This window comes from Passer domesticus, chromosome 1, assembly GCF_036417665.1.
Source record: "Passer domesticus isolate bPasDom1 chromosome 1, bPasDom1.hap1, whole genome shotgun sequence".
NCBI lineage: Eukaryota > Metazoa > Chordata > Aves > Passeriformes > Passeridae > Passer > Passer domesticus.
Window position 1 is genome coordinate 118,557,548 of NC_087474.1, and position 27,709 is coordinate 118,585,256.

At 36.9% G+C, this 27,709-nt stretch overlaps 1 protein-coding gene across 16 annotated transcripts in view; it reads left to right on the top strand.

Moving 5' to 3' along the window:
* Window positions 1-27,709, top strand: part of ASXL3 (ASXL transcriptional regulator 3) — a 126,702-nt gene that overhangs the window by 70,033 nt on the left and 28,960 nt on the right. For 11 of the 16 annotated variants that reach the window (XM_064385094.1, XM_064385088.1, XM_064385145.1 and 8 more), the window contains 3 exons: window positions 11,026-11,143; window positions 12,062-12,181; window positions 16,633-16,796. In XM_064385094.1, the coding sequence (XP_064241164.1) occupies window positions 11,026-11,143; window positions 12,062-12,181; window positions 16,633-16,796 (402 nt within the window). Of the gene's footprint in view, window positions 1-1,762; window positions 2,314-3,320; window positions 3,699-7,076; window positions 7,186-8,897; window positions 8,965-11,025; window positions 11,144-12,061; window positions 12,182-16,632; window positions 16,797-27,709 lie in introns of those variants that run through there. The other 5 variants (XM_064385152.1, XM_064385156.1, XM_064385159.1 and 2 more) reach the window with 5 other exon arrangements.

Consider the following 27,709-nt stretch of genomic DNA (forward strand, 5'->3'; position numbering starts at 1 on the left):
ATCGATAAAAAGAAATAAGTTTTAATTAAGTTGATGGTAATTAGATCCTGTACTTCAGAGCATGAGAGTAGCATTACAGCTATCAGCAAAATGTTTTCTCTATGCACAATGTGAAACAAATGGGCATTTGTCTAGTGGAATAGTGGGGTTTTTTTGCTTTATTTTCTTTAGAAGTTTCAGGTGTTGGCTATTGCCATATATACACAATGCAGGTTTGATTTGGTATTGTAGCAGAGGTGAATAAACCTTAACAGTGATTCTATTTATAAAGTTGCTGTTAGAAATTTATTCTTTTGCTTTCCAATTTCTTTCAATTTGTTTTATGGATGTATAGTGCATAAAATTCATACAAAGAACCTGTCAGACCTTTGAATCCAGAACAAACTTTTAGACACACTATGTAACAGTATTACAACTGATACAAACTTACTGATTCCATGCTAAAGTAACGGAGGATAAGCCATCATCATCCTCTCAGCAAGTGCTTGTAATATATAAATTTATATATACTGTATATAATATACTGTAATGGGGTCTTCCTTAGCTGTTGCTTTTTATCTACTACAAAACAGTCTTCAAAGAATGGAAACCTACAAGTTAGTTTTCAGTTTCCTACTCAATTTATTTAAAACCACTGGGTTCTTCACATTACTTTGATCTTGTGTGTATTTGTTTTGTAACCTCTAAAAATAAAGTAAGAGGGAAGTTGATAATGTGTGGTTCTGCTTGAAGATCTGAGCTGGAAATAGATTTTCTCTACTGTTTATCTACTTATTAACCACTCATATGTAATTCTCTTTAAATTATTATGTGCTGGATTTACATATGATTTGTTTTTTTTTAATGATTTCTGGAGATATATTCCTAGGTTTAGATTGCAAAGAGCAATCTCTTGTTTGTCTTGTAACAGTCTGCATTTCAGGAGGTTCTCATGAATCAAATTAGTCACAATGCTGCCTTTTTTGAGCTCTGCAAGGAGCATGGAGGAAAGGGCATTTTCTGGGCCCTGGCTCTTGGTTTTGATTTCTCTTAGGTAGCAGTGGATTTGGGGTGTTTTGCAGGGACTAAGGAGGTTTGCAGTTGCAGTGGATTTTCATAAGCTCTGTGTCATAGATCAGCCTTTATATCCTCACCTTTCAAAGGCTGGGGTGCCATTTTGGTCTGGAAACTTTCTAGCTTCTCCACCTTCCATTGTATCCTTTTTGGAAAGGAAATTTTGAGTGTTTTACCACTGAGTGTGTTTTGTCTTCCCTTTGGTTTCTGACAGAGTTTCAGTTTTCTCTTGTTTGCTCTGAGTGTAATGTCCCACAAACCAGTTCCTGTTCTTGAGGGTATAGGCAAGAGCCTGTGGTGCAGAGCTGCCTTTTATGCTTGGCTTTCTGATGGCAGATTTTACAGATTTCTGTTTCCCTTGTGCTGTTGGAAGTGCTTGGGCCTGTGTGCCCAGCTGTTGCTGATCTTGTACCTTTGAAAAGAAGGCTTATGGCACGTTGTCACACGCTGATTTCCTATCAGTATTGATCAGATCCATACTGATTTACCTCATTTTCACACTCGAGAGTTTTGGCATGCAGACCCATGTAAGGACCTCTTCCTGGGAAAGTACTGAACTACTCCTGCATCTGCTAGCAGTGGTACATGGTCACACTACTGTGTGCTGCATTATTCTTGCTCTGGACAAGGCTAACTCCAGTATGGACATCAAGCCATGGCATAGTATCTACATGCTTCTGTCTGGTCCAGTTTCTGTTCCATTGACTTGAGGTGATACTTTTTTGTGGAAGTCTTCACTGTATACAGATTTATCTGTATCTATCAAGATGTTCTTGGAACATTTCTCAGAAGAAGAGATCATACCTGCAAGCTGGCCTCACATAGGTAACACTGAGAATGTGTGAATATCCAAGACATTGAGGTGGTGTTAGTGTCTCTTGGACTCTGATGATAGCCAAGTGTAAGAGCACTTTGTCCGTCAGTGTACCAGGTGTTCCCTGGGTCAGTACCAAGAGAGGAGAAAGAACTTGAAGATGCGTTATAATGGTGTCTGGGATGATAGTAGACCTCCCAGACATGGAAGAAAATCCTGCCTTCCATTTGGCACTTTGGAATCAGCACCAAGAAGGGTACCCATAAATTTTCTGTTGGGAGAAGAGAAGGATACTCCATTCAGACTCAGGATCTGAATACAGAACCAGGACATGTTTGAGACTGTGCTGGGCATCCAGATCTCTTTGTAGAGACAGAAACTCCAGAGACAGCAGCCAAGTGGGTTTGGGAGGAGAGAAGCTCAGGAAATAAGGGAATCAACACAAGGTATGTCACTGCCATGGTTTGTTTTGTTTTCCTTAACTTTGGGCTTTGTCTGCATGCTTGGTGGCTGGGTTCATATATGTGCCACTAGATAGTTCATAAAGTGGGTAGATGCAGTTTTTTAATGAGAAGGAAGGCACCCATTTGTAGGATTTATTCTTATAATAAAAATGGCAACTCCATCCCCTTTTTTTTTGACTGTGGATGCTGTCACACCCCAAGCAGTAATAGAGCAATGGGGAAGTTAGGGTTTAGCTTATGTATTAGTTCTGAATTGTAGGACATTAGATCTGTCCAGCTCCAAATAATATTTCAGGCCGACATTTCTACCACAACTGTAATTTTTATTTAGAATTTAGAAACCAATCTTCAGGAGACTAAATTTCTGTAATTTAGCCCGGATTGACCCAAATACATATTACTAGTTTATCAAGATCTCTTTGTTTCTTTTTTTTTTTTTTTTTTTGGACACAGGTGTCCAAGTGCCTAGGCTGGCACTGAAGGTAGATTCCTGATCTCCCATAATGCTGGTGTGAATTTGCTTTCCTGTCTTCAGCTCACACTGCTTACCTTTCTTTGGGAGAAGAGCAAACTCACCAGTCTTGCTCCCTCCACACTCATTCTGTTAGGACTTCTTTCCTTGACTACAGCCAGATGCAGGTTATCTTGAAGCATTTTGCTGTCCATAGGAAGTAATCCATTATGAGTCTGTCTGTGGTGTCTCTCCTTTGACTCATTTGAGCAACTGCTCCCTCTCATGCTCTAATATAAGCCTGATACATTCTCCTGCCCTGCTTTCCTTTCCTCATCCCAAAGAAGCAAAGGTGACAGAGGAGATCATTATGATTTTGTCCTAATCACTTAGAATTTGAATGCAGGGTGTCTTCCTGAAAGGCTCTGAAAATCCACTGTAAACTGAGAGGTATTTTTTGTACTGAATTCCTCATAATAGAGAGTTTGGTGCAGTTGCTCAGTGTCTCTCTTAACCGCATTCTTATGTTTCATTTCAGATGCAACAGATGTACCAATGCCACAGTTGGAGAATTCTGGCTCCCTAGCTGAAGCATTTGATCAGATGTGTGTCGACATAAGTGATGATTCTTGAGAAATTTTCCTGACAACAAATGGAAAAGAAGGAAAACATGTTGCTTTTTGACTTCTAGAGAGACATGGGAAAGGACACTGGAGTTTACAAAATGCATTCTGGAAAATGGAAGTTCGAAGATGATAAATTAAACTGATTTTCTGATTGCCAAGACAAGTCTAGGGAAGAGGACAGAGAAGCTATGGCAGGGAGACTGCATAATGGGGAAAAGAAGCTGGGAGAGCAAGAGTTCCAGCAGAAGCTGTTCAGGGAGTACATGCATTGCCCGAAGGCTGGCTGCACGGTATGTCCCTCTAAAGGTCCCTATGCTTGGGCAGCATGCACCAGCTGCTCAACACAGTGCTTTGGTAAGAACCAAGACAATGTTTGAGACTCTCTTCTGGGTCATCCCCATGATCCTCAGCTCTTACCTGTGATGGAAAGAAAGGAACAGGAATCCACACAGTCCCTGCTTTTTACTGCTTTTGTAATAACTGCCTCCCAGTTGCTGGAGGGTTCTGCTTGTTACTTCTCTGGGGTTGTTTGCACAGTATGCTTTTTACAGTGCTCCTGCACCTTTTCTGTTTTAATAAATGTATTTTAGAGAATTTCTTAGTCTGAGAAATAACTAAAAAATTTTAAAGCCATTTTAAGTGTTGAAGTGTAGTTGCCCCTCTACCTCAGTGTAGGACAGTATCACTCACTTAAAATATGTCCTGGCATGAGCATTACCTTTGTTTAAACCTGCCACTGTGACATAGTGAAATCTTCTTCCCAAATATAGGTTGAAAGTGTTCTCTTCCGTTCTGTAGATGCAGTGGCTTTTTCCAAGACTCAGGTAGTCAAGCTGAAGATAGCAGTCTAGTTCTAAGCATTGCATTTGTCTGTTAATGTGTTTCTGTAAGTAGCCTGTCCCTTAAGTAGCCTGGAGAACCATTTCAGATGGATTGCTGTTGTATTAATGAAAATAAAATCACTAGAGATTTTAGAGAGTGGCGTCCCAGTTAAGCTTTTCCAGTGGAGTTACGTGATTTTTCCTTATAGTGGCAGTGAATATCTAAGTGAGTATCTTCTTTTGGGCTATGTGAAAAGAACATCTTTTCAGTTGAATAGTTTGTAACATGAAATTATATCCAGGTGACAATGAATCATGCCTTGATTTTGAAGTGCATCCTAGAAAGTGTTGGTCTTTTCAGGGAAAGGCAGGATTTGGAACAGCTCACAACTCTTCAGAGCTCTAGGAAGCCTCCTACAAAATATTGACAAGCAGTTATCTGCAAATGGTGTTCCAGGAGCTGTTGGCTAGGTCTGCAGAAGGCTGTGTGCTCAGGATGTGTGGGCAAGCAGGAGTACCCAGGCTGAAACAGGATGTTAGGCAGAAAGATGTTACGCTGCTTACATTGGTGCAATATAAATCCTCTGAGTGGTAATTTTTGATCTGCAGAGTCTAGCCATAAAGTCTCTGCTGTATGCTTTGGTCCCTGTGCAGAGTGTGTTTGAAAATTTGACCCCATGGAAAGTGTTGATTACTGTTTTAAGATTTTGTATTGACACTGCTATCTTTGTTTTAATTTGTTTTTAAATTGCTTTCTACAAACTGTTTTCTTACCTACATGTGTTTTGTTGTGCCAATGAACCCATTTCCCCATAAAACACTTTTCAGCTGATGGATGTTGTTAATTTAATACTACACAGCACATTAAAAACCCCCAATTCTTCTCTTTGTTAAAAAGCTTTCACTGTGTTGATGCATATGCTATCATCATTCCCATTCACATGCAAGTCAAAACAGACATTGAACAGATCACATGTGGTTTTTGTCCTTTTTTCTATGGTTGGGAAAGCACCAAAACCATTTACTTTGCAGTCTCTCGTGATCTGCATTAACTGTAGCTGTGACTGGATTATTGTAATCCCGTAGAAAGCAGTGCTAGCTTGCAGGTGTACAGACACTCACGTGAACAGACAAATCTCCTTGTCTCTGCTCCACAAAGGTCCAAGCATTTCAGTTCAGCGTTCGTTAGTACACAGGTGAAAGTTCAGTGTTAAGGTATACTGTAGTTCTGCTGAAAGCCCTTCTGAAACCTAAAGAACAAATATGCAGCAACACATTATTTTTTATTCCAAATACAGATGTAACTGTCACAAGGTAGGAGGATGGCATGGGACAAGAAAAGATGTTTATTTGAGAAGGTATTAGCATTTATTTCAAAATAAACCCCAGGTTTCCAGACTTCCATCCTGCTGATTCTGACACTACTCTTCATCTTCAGATGACCAACTGTGTACTCTTGGCACCATACTGACATGTTTAGTGCACTAGTATGGTTGGAAGTAAATTTGTTTTGGAAATGGCACTTTGTACTTTGTGGTTGTTTCCATAGGACATGTTTATTGTGTTTTAATCTTACAGTTGCATGCTTATAACTGAGTGCTTTGTTTATGTTTAATATAAAAATTAGTGGCATCTAGGAAATAATAATGGGTTTACTCTTCATGATTTGTGGTGCTTACGTTTTAGTTTAACTGCTCTGTCTGTCCGTGAAGCAGGTTGCCATTGAGAAATTTTAATTTAACCGAGACATGGGAATTAAAGACTCTTAATTTTACTAAACAAAATTAGGGTGAGAGAGAAGACAAAGAGTGAATTTTGTGGTGGTGTTAAGTGAATCAATGATAAACCATAAACCTGTTTCATCTTTGTCAATTTGCCATCCATAACCATGATGCAGAGTTGTTATTTATTTTGTGCAAGAGACTTTGCTCAGTGCATCATAGCTTGAGTTTTCACATGGCAGAATGGAGGAATTCCATAGCATTACATTTCTGAACCATAATGTGTGAAATTTCAAAGGTTATGTTTCATTACATGAATTTCAGAATGTGGACTTGACATTTATAGAACAAGTAGAAATCTGGGACGATGTTGCTTAATGCAACCAAGTGTTACATGTCTTTGTTGATAATGACTTAATTTTTAACATTCTCAGCATGTCACACATTTAACCTCAAATGAAAATGGTTTTCTGCATTAATGGTTTATCTGTGTGATCCATTTTTTTGTTCTGAGTTTAAAAGATATGGGAAAGAAAAATAACAAAAACAAATTGCCGAGCAGCAGTAAAATCAGAGCTCAGAGACTGATATTTTGCTTCTGGTGCTCTTTTTGGAAGGCATTTTGCCCCCATCTACAGTTATGTTTCAGTTTATATTGTTTCCTTTCATTCCTGCTTGAAAGATGACTTTATGAGTTTTTACTGAAGACAGTCAACCATTGTGTCACATGGGTAAAAAAGTCTTTCCTGTGTTAAGATCAACTAAACATGAATTTACTATTCTTAAGAGCATATAATGGCATTCATGAAACCTCCAAAATACTGCTATATTCCAAGAGGGATAGAAACTCCCTGAAAAACAGAAGGAACCTTGCTCTTGTCACCTCTTTATTTTAAAAAACCTGCTTGGAATTAGAAGTTCACTGGTAATTTCATGGTGTTTTTCTTTTGCCATCTATCTTCAGAGTTTATATTTTCTTAATTTTCATCTTTTTATTTTATTTTGAATTCTTTGGATGAAAATGGATTGATAGTTTGCTTAAAGATTTTGGCAATAAAAATAACTTCATTAAACCAAATAATTATGCCAAGCATTGTATAATGACCATGGCAGTGTTATTCAACAGATGGTCACAGGTTCATTTTTATGAATGGGAATACTGGGAATTCTCCATACTCATTATGTGCGAGAGATTCACAGATGTCCTTTGCAAATCTGCTTGTGAAAGGCTGGATGTAAGTATTATATTTTGGTGGTAAATTTTAGAGAGCTTGTAATGTATATTACATGAACTTTCATTTCCTTTCATTTTTTTTAAAATTTATTTTTTGCACTAGTAGGATGGTAGCAATGTCTTACAGTATATTTCAACAGTGATCAGTTCTAGGTATTTAAAATGTGCAGCTTTTTTAACTCATGCATTTAGCATTAAGTGATCGAATGCATTTGAAATGTAAACATAGCATCTCATTAAAGAAAAAAAATTCTTTATTTAAGCTTATCATATGCACTGCATGTGTTTTTTTCTAATTTGCTGTAGTGAAAATGACACCTTACCATTTGGTAAAATCATCATCTTTTCTTGCAGTTCTGTAGGAGGTCCAGCTAGGAGGTTATATGTCTGTAAATATGGATGAGACGGAAAAGGCTGTGTCCATGAAAGATGACAATGTAGTATGTGTTAGTTGCTGTTTCTGTATCTACAGTGATATCTGGAACCATTTTTCTGTGGAATAAGTTACAACATTTCTCATTTTCTTCAGTGCTAGTTATAAATTTGATTTATTTGGTCATGGTGACTAGGAAAGCACTAAATTAGCTTGGCGCTCTAAAAGCTCAGTATAGCAGGCATTTGGTGCATGTTTCACTTGGAGTAATCTCATTGACTTCCCAGCTAAGTAGAATTAATCTTGGGTTACAAGATTCTTGTCTAATCCTACAGTAGTCTTGTATTCTAAAATGAATGTCCCTCAGGCTAGGTATAGAGAAGTTATAAATTTGTCCTCAGTGGAGACTACAGAGATTGTCCTTCCTTTATACTTTACTCCTTCTGGTGTTTGGCTTTCCTTGTAACTGGGTGTCAGTCAGCAGTTTCTCCCACTGGGCTGGGTTGTCTTGCAAAGACTCAGCTGTCCAAAAATTTCAGATCCTGCGGCTTCAAATTCAGAGGAGAAATTACCACAAAATTGTTGTTATTAGCTGGGCATATCACAACAAGAATGTCTGCACAGAATCTCCACCATCTCTTTACCCTGAAAATCATATGTTAGATTATTTACTTTTTATCTTTGTACCCTCTTCCCCATCTTATATCTTTCATTTGACAAATGAAAAGACAGAGAGGCATGGGGAAGGTTACATGTTTATTCTCTGTACACAGGGTAATTCACTGGTAATTTGTTAATTTTGTGTTAAAAGTTTTACTTAGTTTTAACATCCATATTGTGGGGGTTGGGTTTTGGGGTTGGTTTTTTTTGGTTTAGGTTTTGTTGGGGTTTTTTGGGTTTTTTTTTGTTTGTTTGGGTTTTTTTGGGGTTTTTTTTTGTTGGTTTTTTTGTTGTTGTTGTTGGGGTTTTTTGGGGTTTTTTTGGGGGTTTTTTTTTGTACTGTTTTGTTTGTTTTGGTTTTTTTTTCCTTTTGGTGATTGGTTCCTTGCCCTGTGAAACCGGAGGAGCTGGGGAAGGGACTGGCAGTGAATCAATGTATGTTAGGGAAAAAGAAACCCTGAAAAACAAATGTTTGTCAAAGGGAAATGGTGTATTTAAGGTTTTTGCTTGACCCTCATATATAGAGGTGCTTAGGCTGTAACTAGAGAAGTGTGCTATGCCTTGAAGTAAATAGTTCTGGTAGCTTTGTCTGCTCCCAGTTGTATTTCCTCATTTAACTGTCCAGGGAGTGTCTTGCATTAGTGCTCCATGGGCATGAGTTGGCCTGTGCTTCTTGCAGATGCCAGATGAGTTGCATAAATGTGTGCTTAAGGACCACAGGGGGTCCTGCCAGTAATACAAAAGAAGGTAAGTGGTGCTCCTGACAAATATTGGGTACCGCTGCCCTCGCTCCAGCAGCACGTGTGTCACCTGAGGTGTATGAACACTGCGTGCCTGTCACTGTGGATACCCTGCTGGTTCCTTTCTCTCCTTCATGGGAGTTAAGTCTAAGCGCTGAAAATCAACTGTGAGGCTTGACAAAGTATCTGCCTTTGCCACAGTGGCTGTATGAATCATTAAAATGGTGTTTCTCTGTGGATGCTAGCCGCAAGGCTATGAAGCCTTGGTGAGAGGTGGAAATTGTCTTGGAAAGTCAGGAGGACAACATGGAGCATTGTTGGGCTCTAACCATTTGCCTTGGGTGGAGGAAATGAGGATGACATGAGGCAAATCAGGCTCTGTGGCACCATAATATGAAGCTGTGGTTATATTGGTGTATCGGTGGTGCAGACATTGCCAGTCTTTTCAGTTAATTTTTAATGAACTGTTTCCCACTGTCTCCATGGTATTAGTGTTAATTAAGGATCACCTGATTTGACACTTAGGTTTGCAGCGTCATTTTTTGAATTTTGAGGAATTTTTGGGAAGTGTTAACACTTTAGAATTTTCTGTCCAGAAGTCTGGCTGTGCTTGCTCGATACCAGTATGAAAATTCTGTCTCAAAAATGTTTGAAGTATCATCTGTTCTTTATGTCTTTCTGCTGCTTCTTTGGTTCAGTGCAGATCTGACCAGCTTCCTCTCTTTGTTTGACTTCAAGTGTTCTAATTTGCTTTTTATTGCACAGTGCTTATGTGTCCTTTCAGAAGTACAATAAAATGGGTTAATCCATGAAATAGCTTCTATGTGGCCTGGTGTATTTTACGTTGTGTAGTGTTATTTAGAGGAGTAGACCAGTATCGATTTCTTTCTTCTCAGAGGTTTTTTTCTCTATTATTTAGCTATGTGAACAATTTGGAAAGGTATTACAATCCATTAAAGTTACAGACTTAAACCTTATAGGGCATCAGTCATTCATGCTCATAAACCTATTGGGATAATTCATATCAGATATGTACCTTGTTAATATGGTATTACTTTAATAAATCCCCCAAGTTCGTAACATAAATCACAATTGTAAAAATAGAGGGCACAATAAGAATGGAGAAAAATAGACAGGAGGCTAGGAGAAGTCTGTATTAAGCTCAGCCCATTCTGATTAATTCCAGAATTTTAATGTTTGCAGATGTATTAATTGGCAGGTATTCATATTTTTATGTTTTAAGACCTTTTGAATGAGATATCATTTTCCATATAAAACAGTCTGATGGGTATTTGCTATTTCTAATCTGTAGATATTTTATATTGCATTATCAGCCCTGTATTTGATACATTTATGAAACACAAAGCACTACCATTTGTAGAGATTTATTCGTGTATCATTTTCCCCCAGATTTGCCAGAACACCATCATGTTCGTGTTCTGAAGGTTAATGCCCAAAGTCAAACAGACAGAAGCCAAATGCTGCAAGGTTTCCAAGATTAGGACTGATTCCCTTCACGAAAATAAATGATTCCTGCCATGTTCAGTGATTTTGTGCAGCACTACTCACGGCTGAGTGAGTGCATCAATACTGTAGTCCTTACATGCTGTACATACTGATGACACTCTGTGTTAACTTGATTGACTGAGCAGTATACTGGAGAGGATGCACCTGCGAGAGATGTGCAGACATATATATTTTTATTCTGGTTTTGAAACATTTTGGGTTTACTTTTTTTTTTTGGAAGGCTTAGTTTCGCATTTCATGGGTTATCACGTTGTGCTGTTAAGGTAGAGCAAACAGTTACGTGCTTCTTTGTTGTCAAACCTGGATTGGAAAATGATCTAAGATGCATCTTCTTTCTCTTAAAAAAAGGAGAAAAAGCCTGATTTTGTATTTTAAAGGAAAATGACATAAAGAGGACGAGTGTGAAGTCTGGCAAGTCAGTAGCTGTGTAATTTATGCTTATTTTAAGGGATTCAGTTTAATGGTAGAAAAATGTCATGTGTAATTCACTTATAAGCATTATTTTTTGCTACAGTTTTATGTTTTATTATCGTTTTTGTAGGCTTTGAGACAACAGCAGAAAAGAAGAAATGGAGTCTCAATGATGGTAAACAAGACTGTTCCTCGTGTTGTTTTGACACCATTAAAGGTGTCCGATGAGCAGTCGGATTCACCTTCAGGTAAATAACTAAAGGACCATTTGCAAGATCAGCTCTAGTCACAGAACCTTCCTCTGAATCAGATGAGTAGCATACAGAATTTGGAATTACTGAAATACTATTTCCACTGGGTGGCTTTGTTTAACGTCTTTATTTCCTTATCAAGACTCGTGTCTCAAGGATAGAGATTTTTCTTTAATAAAGAGCTGAAGGCATACAGTAAAATGACAATTGGTAATAGCAGCAGCTTTAAAGGAATGCAAAGTAACATTTTGTTTGGCTCTGGAGCTCTAATGGAGGACCACATGCTGGTATTCAATGCCATAGAAAGAGGAGGGGGGGAAAGGCAAGCTTCTCCGTGAATGTGAATTTGTGTCTCAGTTCTGCATTGCAATACTCAAATCCTTTTGTCAGCTTTTCTTCTTATACGATGCTTATCACTGCAGCATAACCTTGACCTTTAACTCTGGTGGTTAAGTTGCTTCATTTTAAGAGATTTCTGTGTCTAACACAAATTGACAATTGCATTTCCAAACATATCTTTTCTTTAAATGTTTCTTCAAAAAGAAATTATCTTTTTTTTCAGCCTTAGGTTGCTTTACTGCCCCATAACCTAAGGTTAAAATATTTTTTAAAATATCTCCTGGGCATTAGAGAACTATGTTATTTTTATTAGATCACTGAACATTTTTATTGACTGCAGTGTTCAGTAAACTTTAGTTTTCAGCACCTAATTGATTTATTGAGCTTTTACTTCCAATTCCTCTGATGAGGAGGAATTATATTGTGACCAGAAAAGTATATTGCCTTTCAGCAAGAAAATGTCAATTTTTTTTAAAATCCTATTTTTGTTTTGTTTACGGTGTAGGGGGTGCTGAGGGGATTGTTAGTAACTAAGTGCAAAAGCATCATATTTGAGGGATTTTATTTTTTTCAAAGGATCGGAATCTAAAAATGGTGAAGCAGATGGTTCTGATAAAGAGATGAAACATGGGCAAAAGTCTCCAACTGGAAAGCAAACAAGCCAGCACTTAAAGAGGTTAAAAAAATCTGGTTTAGGTGAGTAAGAGTAAAAAAAAATATCTTGTAATACTGATATTTTTCTAAACTCCGTGTTCTCTTGGAAAGTTTTATTTTTCTGTTTACCTGTCCTTTTTCAAACTCAGCAGCTGATCCTTTCTCAAGAAGACATCTTTCTGTCTACCTGGAAAATCCCTGGTCAGTTTTTTTTTTCATCCTCAGTGGTTGCTTTTTAAAGTTTGACAGACCTAAGCAATTGCAGGCAGAGAGGTGATTTAGCAATTAGATTCTGATTGTTATGTAATGATTTTTGGGGGATGGGGGCAGTATGTAACAGATATTCTTTCTTCATGGTGAATTTGCTTGCCTAATGTGCATTTATTCCCAGAGATAGTAGCATATTTGCTTCCATGCTTGCCCAATTAAAAGTTAACATTCTCTTTTCTTCATTTGCATTATTGCACGTCATATAGAGATTTGGCATAAAGGTTTTGGTTGATTGTTCTTCTTTGGTTGATTTAGTTCTTCAGTTGGATCTGTAACTATTTTGAAGCGACATCTCTTGAGGTGGTAGATACAGTTTCTGGTTTTATTTTCTGTGGGTTTGTTAGTGAGGTCCATGGATCATGTTCTGTAATTAACAAAGAATTTTCTCTGAAGAGATGCTAAGAGTAACTTCTAAATCTCCATGTCATAGGCAGTTTTTCCTGCTCTGCATGAAATTTAATTGGAAAAGTTCCCTAGGGAGTACAAAATGTGGTGTTCACTAAGACTCTTGTCTCTGCTGAAGTGAAGTCAAAGAATGACATAACTGTTTCTTTTTCTTGCGTTTAGCAAATGCTGAATCATTTAGAGAAGTATTTAGCAATGTGACCATTGCAACAAGCTAACAAACAAGCTTTTTGTAGTGGCTAAATCCTAGAAGTTATTTTATGTCTGTCTTTGTGGGGATAAGATTGTTCTTCTTTATTAATCTTCCAGCCTAGTCCTATTTTTATATATAATGATCCCGTAAAATAGTTCCAAGGCACTTTACTTTCTGAATGCCATAGAGTTGTTAAATGTGCTGTTGCCAGTTCCTGGCAGTATAACCTATAAGTCTTATTGTATCACAGCCTCCCATGAAAGTGTACTTGGGTTTCATACATGACCTTTCTGCAGATTATCAATCAGTTCCATGTGGATGGCTAGTTCTCTATGTTGATCCAACGTTATTATTCAAAATAGACAATGTTCCTTCACTATTACAGCTTTTGCTATGCAAAGTTATATTCAATGTTAGATTATTTCTTCTGATTTTTCTCTATGTTTAAGACTGAGATACATAATTTCAAGTATATGTTCTTCTGCATCTTCAGATATGACATAAACTGTTTGCTCATGATATCAAATGAATTAATTAGGGTTTTTTTGGTAGATTTTGGAAAATAAATCTACTGGCCTGTTGGGGACACCACACGTGAAGTGTGGGGAACTTTGTATAAGGTTTAAGGGTTTCTGTTCTTGTACCTGTTGAAATGTTTCTCATAACATTTCTTAGGATGCTAAAAGTGCAGTTGCAGAGCAGCTTTGAGAACAGGTCTAGGGTTCTGTATAGTGCACAATTCAGGTCCAGATATTGTTTGATTGTCTGAAAATCTGCTGATCTGCCCAATATTCACTACATGTTGTGTTTAGTTGACTTTCTGAGCTCTGATTAAATAGGATTACTTTTTTTTTTCATTTTAATTAACAGATTCTGCCAACTATGTGATTTCTGTCCTTTTTCTGTTTTCATTTCTATATCTTTATGTAGACCTATGGTGCTCCCATCTCCTTATGGTTAATTCTCTGTGTTGAGGAATAAACTCTTAATTTCCAAGGCTGCAAGCCTGAATTTCTTTCTTGTCTTACAGCTTCTATTTCTGATCTGGACAGTGATGCCCCTGAACTATATAAGGATTCAAAGTGTCTTTCTCTGTGGAAAACAACATAAAAAATATTGGCATGTGTTTTGTCATAAACTCTTCTCAGAGCTATGATTAGTGATGCAGTAGTGTCATACTTCCATGCTGCTCCCAAACACTTCACTAAATCTCATTACAAACTTGGGACCTGCTATACAGAACCTATATTAGCCATAGGAAGGGTGCAGGAGAGATAATTTCTTGTTTTTCTGAACAGATTTTGAGGGGGTTTTTTTAAGTAGGACTGTGGTGGGCATCCAGAGTTTGCTACTGGCCTAGAAGCAATACACACATTTCTTCCAGAAGCTGACAAAACCCCCATAGTACTCTGTAAGTGATAGCAGGTCAAATAAATTAGAAAATGTAGATTTGACTCTCTGTCTTGGGCTTTTCAAGCTGTGAGAATATCTGCCACTGAAGGATGTTACTGATTTTGCAGTCATGTCTTATTTCAGTTTGGATTATCTTTGTGTGTATGCCTTCCCATAGGATATGAAGCTCTAGCTGGAGAAAATGTTACTCTAATTTAGAGTCACTTAGAAGATGGGGATATGTATTTTGTATTGATTAAAAAAGAGAATATACATACAGGCATTAAAATTCAGTACATCATACAACTTGTGTTATGCTCAGGGACTATGTTCTTTTTACGTTTATATTTAGTGGGTGGAACAGATGGTGAGGCTAGTTTATTGTGATGCATTCATGAAAATGGGCACTTCTTCCATGCAATTGTCCTGTATAACAGGGCATTCATTTATTGGTAATGGAGTCTTCGCTGTACTGAAATAGAGTATGTTAGAAATATGTGCTGGAAAAGGTTATCCTGTGCTGAGTGCAAAGTAGATCTTGTCTCATTCAGTTACTATCAGCTGCTGAAAAATAAAATAAAATTACAAGAATGTTTACAGAGGGCTGTGACTAAAGTCGAGCTTTTAGAATTCAGAAATCTTCATTTTCTTGCATATGTATATTTTGTAGTTACAGACTTTCAGGGAAGAGACCACCATAGGTCTTCTAAGAAATCCAAAGCATAATTGCATTCCTTCTATTGTGGTTACTGTTAAGTAGCTTGTAGCATTTGAGACATTCCTAATAATCAGTATGCCCAAATGTTCTCATTTTTAAAACATATTTAATCTTCTTAATGTGTCAGTTTTAATTGTTGCTGAGAGGTCCTATGTAAATGCCAAACACCACCATTCATCATAGCAGTGGAATAATATTTTAATGACTTTTTTAGGGATTCTGGTGGAGTTTGCATTTTATATAGTTCAGACCCCTCTTACACCATTTTTGAAATATTTGAAAGTACAACAAACTGAAACCTGAAGAGGTTTCCTGGGAGGAGTTAGAAGCTTTTGAGTTTTTCCAGACATCTGGACTTTGATATGTTAAGACTTAGAGGAAAAAAAGGATTGTAGCAGTATATAAATACCTTGAAGCAGATAGCTCTTTAAGAAACTTTAATAAATATTTTCTAAATATTATCCTAGAAATACTAACAAAATCAGACCAGACAGGATCTCCAGTAGTCATCTAATTTGTTCATCAGTCATAGGTCAAAATCAGATATGCATCTGTCATTACTGTCAGGTATTTGTCTAACATATTCTTAAAAGATTTTGATGGAGGCTGTAATACCTCGCTAAGGATTTAATTCAACATCTCCTTGTTCTTGGTGGTTGAAAGCTTTCTTTTCTCAGTATCTTAACAGATATATTTCTTACTGTGCAAGAGTTTAAGTTGATACCCTTTCTGTCTACTGTGTAAAGTAAGAAGACATTATTCTATATTGCTGTGCATGAGCCATATGTTTATTTCCCTTTCCTTCTGCTGAGTCTTTATCTTACTCCTGTGTTTGTATCCTTTCTCACATACCTTGTTTATTAATCTCACAATTCCTGCTGCTGCCTTCTGTATTTTGATCATTTTAGGTCTTACTTTTTCAGAAAATTCTGAACAATTCTTTTGTTTTTTGTTGTTAATGTTTTCAAACATTAACATATTAAATAGTCTCATTTCTTTGATCACACTCTATTCACACAGGTTTTAGCAGGTGCAGTGGGACAAGTTCTGTAGGCCATAGGGCGCTGCTGATGGCAAAAGAGAAGCTGTCCATAATTATTGATTCACATCAGCCTCATCAAGCAGCCTTTTGCTTGAAAATAGGTGCTTATATAATTATTGTTGATGACATGACAGGATTATTTTCTGTGGCTGTTGAGTTGGTCTCGAGCTAAAGTAAGAATATGGCACCTGTGATGTTTACTGGAACATAAGAGGTCAAGAGACAAATGCATTTTGTCTCTTTATTATAAAATAAAAATACTTTATCTTCAAGAGATAAATACAAAATATTTTTTTATTATTATACAAATATAAAAGCTGTTAAGACACCTAGAAAAGGCTGTGTTACCCTTCTCATAGTACAATTTCTCTAGAGCTTATTGTATTATACAGTAAAAGCTAAAATCTTAAAAAGAAGACTTGTTCCTACTCTCTTTATTTATGTTTAAAGTTATTTTTGTTTATTTACTCCAGGACATTTGAAATGGACCAAAGCTGAGGATATTGACATAGAAACACCGGGATCTATTCTAGTGAACACTAACCTGAGGGCTTTAATAAATAAACACACCTTTGCTTCTTTACCTCAGCATTTTCAACAATACCTCCTGCTTTTGCTTCCAGAAGTAGACAGGCAGGTAAGTAGCATCATAAAATATTTCTATTTTTAATGAGACTTTTTTACAGTGTGTTTGCGTAGGCTGATTTGACTGACTAGGAATCGTTCCAGGAAAGAATTAGAAAATCTCCATACTTTCTTAGGTAAAAGTGTTAGATATAGAATGACTGTGAAGTTTGTCTGTGAAAACCATCTCCTGCTTCTTTGCTTCCTGAAAACACTGCAGGTCCCTGATTAGTCTGAATGGAAACTGGGCAGCAAATCTTTCAAACTTGCCAAATCACTTAATTAGCTTTTCTACCTATGGTGTTGAAGATAAACTTCTCATTCTCCAGGCTTTCTTTACTTTGAGTCTCTTTTCACCTATGATCTTTCTTGGTGCTCTGCCAGCAATGTCCGGGTCAACATTAGTCAATTCGTCAAAGTTCTCCTGCTCTTCATCTTTGGCACAAGCCTACTTAAGCTCTCTCAGCTCCAGTGCACTGAATCTATTTATTCACACCTTTTATAAGGAATATCTTCTCCAGAGCTTATGGTTGTGTGCTCAGATCTGTTGAGGAGAATGATTTGGAGAGCAACAGGCTGGAAATAAAATTTCAGTTTTGTGATCTTTCCTGCAATGTCTGGTCCTCCTGCATTTGCTGGTCTGATTGCAGGGAGAGAGAGAAAATAAGATCTTCCTAGCATGTCTAGTAGTTAAAATAGATAAGAGATTTCATTTACTCACTTGCCTCACTTAGGGATTCAAACAGTCTCACCAGTTTCAATGGGGAATACTCATGCACTTAATTCAGACTCATTAACTTACACAAATAGGACATTATATTTTTTGCAGATGGTCAGTATCCCTCTTTTAATATAGTAACTAGAGAATGCAGATGACTTAAATGAGGAATTAAAACGTGCATCTTAAATCAGTGTTTCATTTCAGTATTGCAGGTTTTATTTCTTAAACTGTTAGTAGTTAGTCTACCACTAAAGCAGGGAGAAGAAGTGCAATGTGATAGGAAAAGAGAAAAAAAATGTATTAATGTACATTTACTCAGCCTCTTATCAAATTAGATACTGTATGTAGTGGACCACAATTCTGCATTTAGTAACAGAATGCTTGAGAAAGAAGATCAGAACAAGATCCATAGGAGAAGGAATATAAATGTATTTATTCTCAAGCTTCCACAATGCAGTCAAACTCAATATTGACAAGTTTTAAGAAAAGTTTTTTTCCCTGCAGTCAAACAGATTTTAACTTAGTATCCAGCAAATATTTTCTGATAGTTTTGATTTTTTGTTCTCTTTCCAGTTAATTCATCAGAAAAGAATAAAAAATGTACTCGGTAAAATCATGTTTTCTCCAACCATCAAAGACCCAATGTTCATAAATTGCATTTCAAGTATGGGGTCTTTATTTAGAATTTCTGTGCTTTAAAATTTATTTTTAAAAATGGAGTATCTACAACTGACAAGCCACTTACCTTCTTATCAGTGTTCTTACAGCAGAGTTTTTTGGCAAGAAAATCAAGAGAATATTTTTTTTAATTTAAACATGCCTCACAAGTTAAAAGCAGTGCATTTTTTGTCACTTTTATTTCAAAAACCATTCACATAATGCATGTAATATGTTATTTCAGAGGCCCAACACTGCATAATTGGACACTGTTACTTCACAAGCAAATGTTGTGATGAGACATTTGCAGGTGTCCTTCTGTCTGTCATCTTCTCACAGCATTCTGTGGGTTTGTGTAGCATTCCAGGTTTTCACCTGCATTTGGAAGGCAGGAGTCACCAGTCATCTCTGGAAGTTTAATGGAAGTGTTTGGCCTCTTAGTGTGAAACTTTGAAAATTCTTTTCTGATGGAGAGTGGAATAGCCCTGAACCCTCTCTTTGCAGAAGTCTTGGCAGAGAAAGAAATGCATCTCTTTTCTTGATATCTGAGAATATGTCCTCACCTATGCCTGAGGGGTGGCATCCCAAATACAGACTGATGAAAGCAATTGAACTGAAGTTCTTTTCCTTCCTGTGGCAGGTGTAAAATGCCAGTGTAGTGCTCAAGGATCAAATAAAAGGATAGAGAATTTTAGCAGGGAGTTCTGGTGGGAGTCTCTGCTGTTGGTCACTCTGACAGAACAAGGCAAGAGTATTCAGTTTTCCTCTTTTATTTCTACTTTCTAAATCAAATAGGGCATCAGGCAAGCAATACTATTCTTTGAGTTAGCTGCACATCTCTTGGGGTTCAGTTTTATTGTTTTATATTGGCCTTTCCTTGATTCATTTGAAAATTCTTATTTTACTCTTCTGGCTCAAAAGTGTTTCCTCCCTGTGTGCTGCTCTGCAGTTGGCTGCTGTTGTCTTCCCCAGGGAAAGCTGCATTTCTGTGTTGCCATGTGGATATAGTATGTGAAGTACTGTAATAAATGGCACTATAAAAATGTAATAGAGTTATGGTATTTGTGTATATATAGTGATCTGCGAAATAAATTACTAATGAAGTGCAGTTTCATTTAGGCTTTATTACTGCTTCACATAGAAAAACCCCATGATGAATGATTCTTTGTCATTTCTGTCATAAACACCATTTTTCTGGGTGGTATAACTCCTCCTCCTTAAATCGTACTCAGCCAAAACTTGTCATGCATGTGTCACTTTGAATAAGCATTTTTAGAAACCATTAGTTAAGGGAGTTGAGGTTTTCTGGGTTTTTGTGTGCAAGTGTTTATTATAAATAAATTACTTCTGTCTCAACCTTGGTTAGTCTAATGTGTTCAAGAAAAGTTCAGGGACAAGTTAGGAGCTTGTTGGGGTGTGTTTTCTGATCTTTTTTTTTCATTTTCAAGTCTTGTGGTTACTATCAGGCAGCTTTTGGAGTCCATGGAACAGAAAGCCTTAGGAAAGATGTCCCAGAATGGAAGAAGTCAAGAACAATTCTTCTGATGTTCATGCTGTCCCTACTCCAGCTAGATTTTTGACGAAGTGGAAGAATAGGGTCATTGCCATTTTTTTTCCCCTTGGGAAAAGATAAGTTGTATCATGAGTTATAATTACAATTTAAATTGACTTCAGCTTGCATATTACTTTAAATTCTATTTCAGTAGCAATGAGGCCTTTGTGTAATTTTCTGTATTAAAAATGCCTGTAAAAGAAGTTGGAGCAAGTTGGCAGTTATGGTAGATGCATTTTATCAAGGATTTTACTTGTTTTGATTTGGGTTCAGAGAGAATAAGTATGTTGAACATCCAGTTTTTCAGCTCTTCATTAATCTGTAGGGATTCAAAGACTCAAAATCCTTGAAGCTCAGCTGGTGCAGAAGCCTGTTGGGTGATTCTCTGGGAGACTTATATGACTGAGCTGGAAATACAGAAAACATGCAGGTATAGAAACTATATGGAAAGAAAAGTCTCTGCACAAGAGATTTCAGTTATCACAAATTCCAGCAAAGTATTTTGCTTTACAGCTCTAATTACAACATTGTACAATGCTAAAGAGCAATGGATTTTTCATTAAATACCTACTTCTGACATTGATACATCAAGCTAATCATTAGATGTGACAGAAGCCTTCTTGCCTGCCTCTCAGCAAATACTCACCTTCAAAGCAGGAAGTTTCTCTGTGTATCTAGGTTGCTGTATGGCATCAGCAAGTCTTTAAATATTAATTAAACAATGTATATTGTGCAAGGATGGGTAACAGGTCTGTACAACAGGTTGCTGAAAATGAATGGCAGTTGGCAATGTTGTGTCTACACCAGTTTTCCTTGTTGGTGCTTCTGGGAAGTCAAATTCCTGCTCTTAACACTGGAGAATGGGCAAAAGGAAGGGAAGCACATCCACCTACTTAGCTTCCAAAGAGAGAAGTGTAACATCATCTGAAGAGTAGCAGAAAGCTGAAGTGATTTTACTAATCCTTAGAGAGCTAAACAAAAATGTTCCCTCCTGAGTGCTCTGAAAAAAAAGTGTGTCTTTCCAGACTCCGTGACTGCTTAACACCTTTCTGATCTTTGAGAATTTAACTCTGTCTTGCATTTTCTCTTCCGGTAATGTTGGGCTCTTTTCAGTCTCTTGTGATTTGCACCTGCCCTGCCCTTTCACATAGGATGTGAATTTCTTCCCACAAAAATACTTCAAAGCCTCCTCAGACATGTGTTTAGGTAGCACTGCCATTTTATCAGACCAAATCTGTTCTGGAAGAGCATTTAAAACAGTAGAAGAAATCACAGTAATAGTTATGTCTTGTCTCAGCTTTACTTGCTTAATGAAAGAAATTTAGCAATTATGAATATTTTATCTACAGGTTATAGATAGTCGAGTTAGTTACTTAAATTTAAAACTTCAGTATTCTTAAGGAATAATTTAAGGTGTATAGTATTGCAAAAGGTCATATAAATATTTCAGGTTTGTAGCAGGTCAGTCTACTGAAGAAAAAAACCATGATGTACTATTCAAAGGATTCTAAAATGGGTCAAAACCCACCTTATTCTTTTTATTTTAATTTCTAAATCAGAGAATCCCAAAATAATTATTGTCTGTTGGGTGAGTGCTAGTATTGATATGCAATCACATCACAGCATCCTTTTATTTTAAGGTTCTGTGTTTCTCTCTTGGCTTGTTCTTTTAGGTTGGTGCAGTTTGAATCTGTCAACTTGTAAAGATTCCATCTCCCCTTGCACTGAGAAAAGGCGCAGGGTGATGTCAGCTAGTGATTTACTCTGTTTCTTTGAAAATAATAAGAAGTGATTTTATGGAATGTTATGTACAGAATTCCAATTCAAACCTCTGTTATTCATGCATTATGAATCAGCTTAATATCTATTCCTACAATTTGAGCAATGATAGCAAAAGGTAACCATTGTTTTTGATGTGCACAAGTTACTCCTACTCCCAAGCACATCAGTTGAAATTCTGTGGTGGAGAGTGGGTAATGAATAATACAAAACATTATTTTATTTGTAAAAGGCAAGAAGAGAAGTCTGGTATCTGATAGTCTGAACACACAGTATTTAGTAGGTAACTTACTGTATATTAGTTTTTTATTAGAAGAGATTAAGTGAGGCTTGATTTTCACAGTTTATTTCTTGTAGCAATGTAACCATCTCCCTGCTTGTTTTATTAACTTCATCAGTGCTTGAGGATTGTATGTGCTATTGGTGTTTTGCAGAATTTCATTTTTAACAAGACCAACTGCAGAAATTAGTGCTGCATGTATTTTTTGCTTCCTGCTTTATTTTATATTTATTTCCATGGAATTATCATGCAGTGGTAGTTAAATGGTTACCTTATCTTACTTTGCTGCCTTTTTTGCTTATACTACAATCTTTTAGTTTTGTCCTTTTCCATTCTCCATCAATCAGTAGCTTTCAAATATTTGTTATGTTCTTGTAAATGTTTGAGTTTTACACTGAAATAGTTTTAGGGTTATGACAAAAGCATTTAGTTCAGAGAACATTTGCAATTGAAGGTTAAATGTAACATATGTCACCTGCACCTAAGCAGATTTAAAAAGCTGTTAAATTGGCACCCCTGTGTGTGCAGTAATTGAAGGTCATTTTATGACACATTTCTCCCTTTATCTGACATTTTTTCCTCGGTTTTACTGGATGATGTGGACAGCATGGTGATGTTGTAATGTGCCATATTTGTACAGCTTTATTAGGGTAGTTTTAATGCAGTTATCTTACAGACTAGATATAATAATAAATTCCAAAGATTTAAGCCGCCTTTTCCATAAAAATCTGGGTCTGATTCCTGAGCTGAGCTAGCCAAGAGTTTTCAGGCAGATTAATACGCCCAGCTGACTCTCTGTCCTTATGAAGCAAGTTAATACTTATTTTACTTAACACACCTGTATGGATGGTGTATGTGTGTATTTCACAGTAATGTATTAACAACAAACATCAGTTTCACTTTAGGTGAGTTGAAAGCTGAAGGATTTTACTTCAAAATCCCAGTTGTCTTTAGCTACAAGAAAGCTACTCTTTCAGCTTCCCTAGGCAGTCCAGAAAGGCTCGCTGCAATTGCCTTGCAATCTGGCTGCTCTGATTGATGTGGTAATGGAATTCTTGTTTGCTTGTTTGCAGTAATCCCTAGAGGTCCTCCTCAGTATCAGTACATCTACATATGTGAATAGGAAGCTTTACATTTTTGATTAAGTGTCATGGTTTCATATTTCTCCAGGCTTGGTCACTGTATTTCAGAAGTGTGAATCAGTTTTCCACCCTGCCACATCCATGTTGTAGAAGTTGTTTTTTGATTTCTAAAGCCTAGTTACAAGCTCTTGTCACATTAAAACATGTCTCACCTTTAAGAACACGTTTTGCAGAGGTGTTAGCAGAACTATTGCATTTGCTTTTGTCTGTAGCAAGGCTAAACTCAGTTGGAACATCTAGTAGGACACAGCAATGATGCTGTGCCTCCTGAGAGCTAAAAAATACAAGATCCACAGCTGTCTCTACAGCATCCTTTCCCGTCAGTCCTTTTGATGTGTGAGGGGGTCCTTCACTCAAGGTTGTTGTTGGTGCAGGCTAGTGAAGCTTTTGTTCCCCTCTTGTTTTTTTCAAGCAAGTTTTCTAAAGTACAGTGCACAGCTGTTAGGGCTTAAAAAAGGGGGATTTTGTATACAATACAAGTTTCATTTACATTTGACAGAATTACTAGTACTATAAAAAGAGAACTGATAAAACATCCCCCTTCCAGTGGGAAAGTAAGTGCCCCACATAAGTGCCTTTTTAAAAGACTGTGCTAAGAGCTGTGTTATGAGAGTATAACTAATGTGTGGACATAAGTGGTAATGTATATGGGCACAAGAGACTGGTATGCTGCAAGTTATGTAGCTGTTAAGGATGCACTGCAGTACTGCAGCGTGTGCTGTTCCAACTGCACCTCCCTTGCAAAGTGCTAATAATTAAGTGATGTGAGTCAGTCTGCAGTGCCTCCAGTGTTGCCACTGTAGAGCTGCACAGGAATTAGATGGAGAACAGAACATTCTATTCTGAATCTGAAGACATTCGAGGATTTTAAGCAGAATGTTGGATGCAGGTGCGGCAAAAGGAAGAGGAAGCAGAAGTGATCCAACCATGCTTCTGCAGCACTCTCCTCCTCTTCACCCTTACTCCCACCCTCTCCCTCTGCTTCTCCTCTCACCTTTCTCTCCCCTCACCCTTTTCCAATATATTTGTTTGGCTTAAATACAAAAGGGGAAAAAAAAGTTGAGACTTTTCCCCTAATTATTTCAGAACATTACTGTCTTTTGAATTATTTAATCTCAGATTTCATTTAGTTCTCTCTTGTGTTAAGGACATGCGGCCATTTTTTTGCATAGAAAAGCAGTGTTTTCTAATGCCTAGAGAAAAGGGATTGGATGCAGAATTTTCATTTTTGACAGTCATCAAAAATGACTGACTAATTTTAGATGCTTACATGTAACTTCCTCTCACCTTCTGTTTCTTGGGCTCAAAGGTATATGTCTATAATTTTATTAGTAGAGGCTAAGTGAATAGACCCTGGTTGTTCATGTCCCTTTTCCTGCACTCTCCACAAAATATGCACATTCTTGGATAATTTAATAATGTTTAACTTTCTCAGAGTCTCTAGTCATCTTTCCTTAAACAAGCTCCATACCTGCTTGCCTTGATCACAATCCATATATGCTTTTCTGCCTATTTTTCCGCCAGGCTTATGTGCCTTTTCTAGTACCTTTATAAATACTTGTTTTTTTCTGTGTGTTCTGACATGCTTGGGTTCACTAATTACTTGAACTATGTATTAGAAAAAAGGGATTTTAATTGTTACTTCTAGAATTTGAATGCAGTTAGATGGTACTGTTTGCTGCATGTTCTAGTTGTTTTTTTTATTTTGTTTCATTTTAAAACATGCCTTATCTTTACATTTTGTCAGATTTATTACTCGCCTAAAATTCTTCATCTAATTTCTTGCATCTGAGCTCAAACAGATTGGATTCTATTGTCTTTTTTGACACTACAGTGTATTGGAATGAATATAGCTATCCCACTTGTCTTCTTGATTTAGACAAGGTCTAAATTAACAAGTCACATTTCATTTTGAAAACATATGTTTGCAATTCTTCAGTCTTACTCGGCATATTTCCCATTTTAGTGAAGATGGAAAAGGTCTTTGTTTCTTTCTCTAAAAGATGCTTCTTGCTTTTCTCCTCATGTCTGAAGCAATTATTCCTATAGTAGTAGATATTTTCTTTTTCATTCTTTGATGTTTTACTTCTCAGTTTAATCTGGTTATTTTTTATAGGACTAAAGTAATACTCAGAATCACTTTCACCATCTGTCTTGAAAATCTGTCTTTTCATTTTGAATTTGAAGGCAGACTGTTCATGTTATGTCAGTGATCAGGTAGAAATGACAAAGAGCTTTTCTTATAAGAATTGATAACTTCGTAATCAGAACTAAAGAAAATTAGCCATAATCTGGGTCATGTTACCCCTTTCTGTGAAAAAGTGATACCTGTGGAAGTGAGTTTATGGAGAGGGAGCATGAACACCCAAGCTGAGGTACATCAGAATTGCTGAGAGAGCCATGGAATGAGTTGGTACCTATCCATGCCACCTCCCCACACCTGAATTTGTGGTGGCTGACTTTGTTGTTCTTTCAGCAGCTCTTGAGTCAGACCATGTATTTCTGTCTGCTGTATTTATGTATATATACAGTGTTGGATGTAACTCTTACCATTCATGTATCTCTCAGTGTTACTGTAGACATTTTGTGGTCACAACAGCAAAAAGGCCCTGGTAATTGCATCTTGTCAGAAGTATTTCCCTTATATTCCTGTTTATATACTTCTTTCTCAGAAACTCCTCTGTTGGTTTTAAATATGTGGTGACTGGTTTAAGAAAGGATAGATTTTTCATCAGCCATGGCACTGTAAATGTGTGCATTTTTCTGTTTGAGGTGAGCCACTGAGTGTTCTTTATCTTCAGGCAAAGAAACAATTGCTGTCCTATTGTGTCTGTGGGTTTTTGCAAGGCTTGTCTATTTTTTTTAATATTCTGCATCTTCATCTGGATTACTTCGTTCACATTCCTATCATCTGTGTCCTCAAGACCTGAAATCAATATTTTGTACTAAACTTGGTAATTACCGACTCCTTAGATAATCACTCCCCTCCTTTTTTTAATTGTCTCCAGTATTACACCATGCCTTTCTCTGCATGTTTCTCTTTCCTTTTTTTAATGTATATCAAAACTCTTGACAAGCTTTTGCTTCTCTTGAAACAACAGACAGAGAAGAAAAGAGGCATGGTTGTTGCCCTCAAGGGGATCAGCATGTGTGTGTGTAGACCTCTTCTATAGGGTGGATTACAGTCTGGTTCAGATTTAGGGGTCGGGGTCGGAGAAGAGGCATGAATTCCATTCAGTGGCATGAATGCCATTGTGATGTGAGTTTAACAGACCATCCCATCTAACTCAGCACTCATAAGACCACACCTAGAGTACCTTATCCACTTCTAGGACTTTGCCTAGATAAGAAAAGGGCCAAGAGCAGTTTTATCAGTGTGTATAAAGGGATATGGCACTACCAGAGGCAATAGGTACAAACCAAAAGGCAGCAACTTTCATATGGACATGAAGTAAAACTTTATTTAGTGAGGGCATAGGCTGCCTAGAGAGGTTATGAGTTCTCCATCCTTGGACATATTAAAAATGAATTGATTTTTATTTCCAGCTGAAGCATGCTATTATAGTTCAATAACACAAATATGTTAATATTTTCAGTGTCATTCTCTCAGGTCTGGCAGATGAATGAAGGGCTTGTGTCTTAACTTGGTAGGTTATCTATCACATGTACAGGTACTGCCTGTGGATGGTGTTTTGTGCAACCTGGCCTAGTGAAAGGTGTCTCAGGCCATGGCAGGGAGTTGGAACTAGATGGTCTTTTAAGGTCCCTTCCAACCTAAACCATTCTTTGATTTACTGTAGGATTTATTGTTTTGTACTGGAAATTATGTAGGTTGTTCCATTTCTAGTTTCTAAATCAAATCTGAAAAGAAAATATGGTCATGATTATGGACAGCTCAGCAGAAACATCTGTTCAGTCAACCTTTAAGCAACAACAACACCAGAGAGACTGCACTAAATGAAATACCCTTTTCATTAAATAAATACTATTAAGTCATCATCTTCGATATCAAGCCTGGCCAGTTCAGTTCAGAAGCTGTGGAAAGAACCCAGAGGAGGGCACTAAAATTTGCATGAGCCATAAAAATGTCTAAAGAAAAATTACTAGACATGAGCTTTTTAATATACCAGAACAAAATTAAAAGTGAAAAGCATCAAATTTAATACAATAAACTGCTGTATTTCATACAATAGACAACTAACCCATGAAGTCTTTTGCATACTAAAAGTTAGTGTTGATTGCTGCCATAGTTCAACTGATAGAAGATGGTGTGTGCATATATATGAGTAGTAGCCACAGTTACATAAAACAGTCTGAAATATTTATGGACATTAAAATTTCCTTTTTCAGTATTATGCTAGCTAAACTAAATAGAAATAGAAAACTTTTATTTGACAGCTTTCCTAGTAACTGGCTATTATGTGGTCTTTCATTGGCTTTATCTACATGATCTGTTCCTTGCAATTATCAAGGTTAGTTCAACCTCTGCTTTGATCTGATATTTGTTACCATATGGTACCACTCAGATATGACTAAATGCTGAAAAATACAGCATCTTTACTTTGCACTGAGCTGTGTAGCAGAAACACTACCATCAGAAATGCAGCCTTCATTTAACAGAACTTGCAGATTTTTTGTGACAACTACAGCTGCTTTTCCTTTTGACCGAAGTGTATTCACACTCATTCTCTATTACAGACATGCCAACTGTTAAAGCATCCTTTAAGTTTGGTCCCATTTATCACAATCTCTTTTGAATAGTAGTTGTATAAGTGGAAAAATGACTTTTAGATAG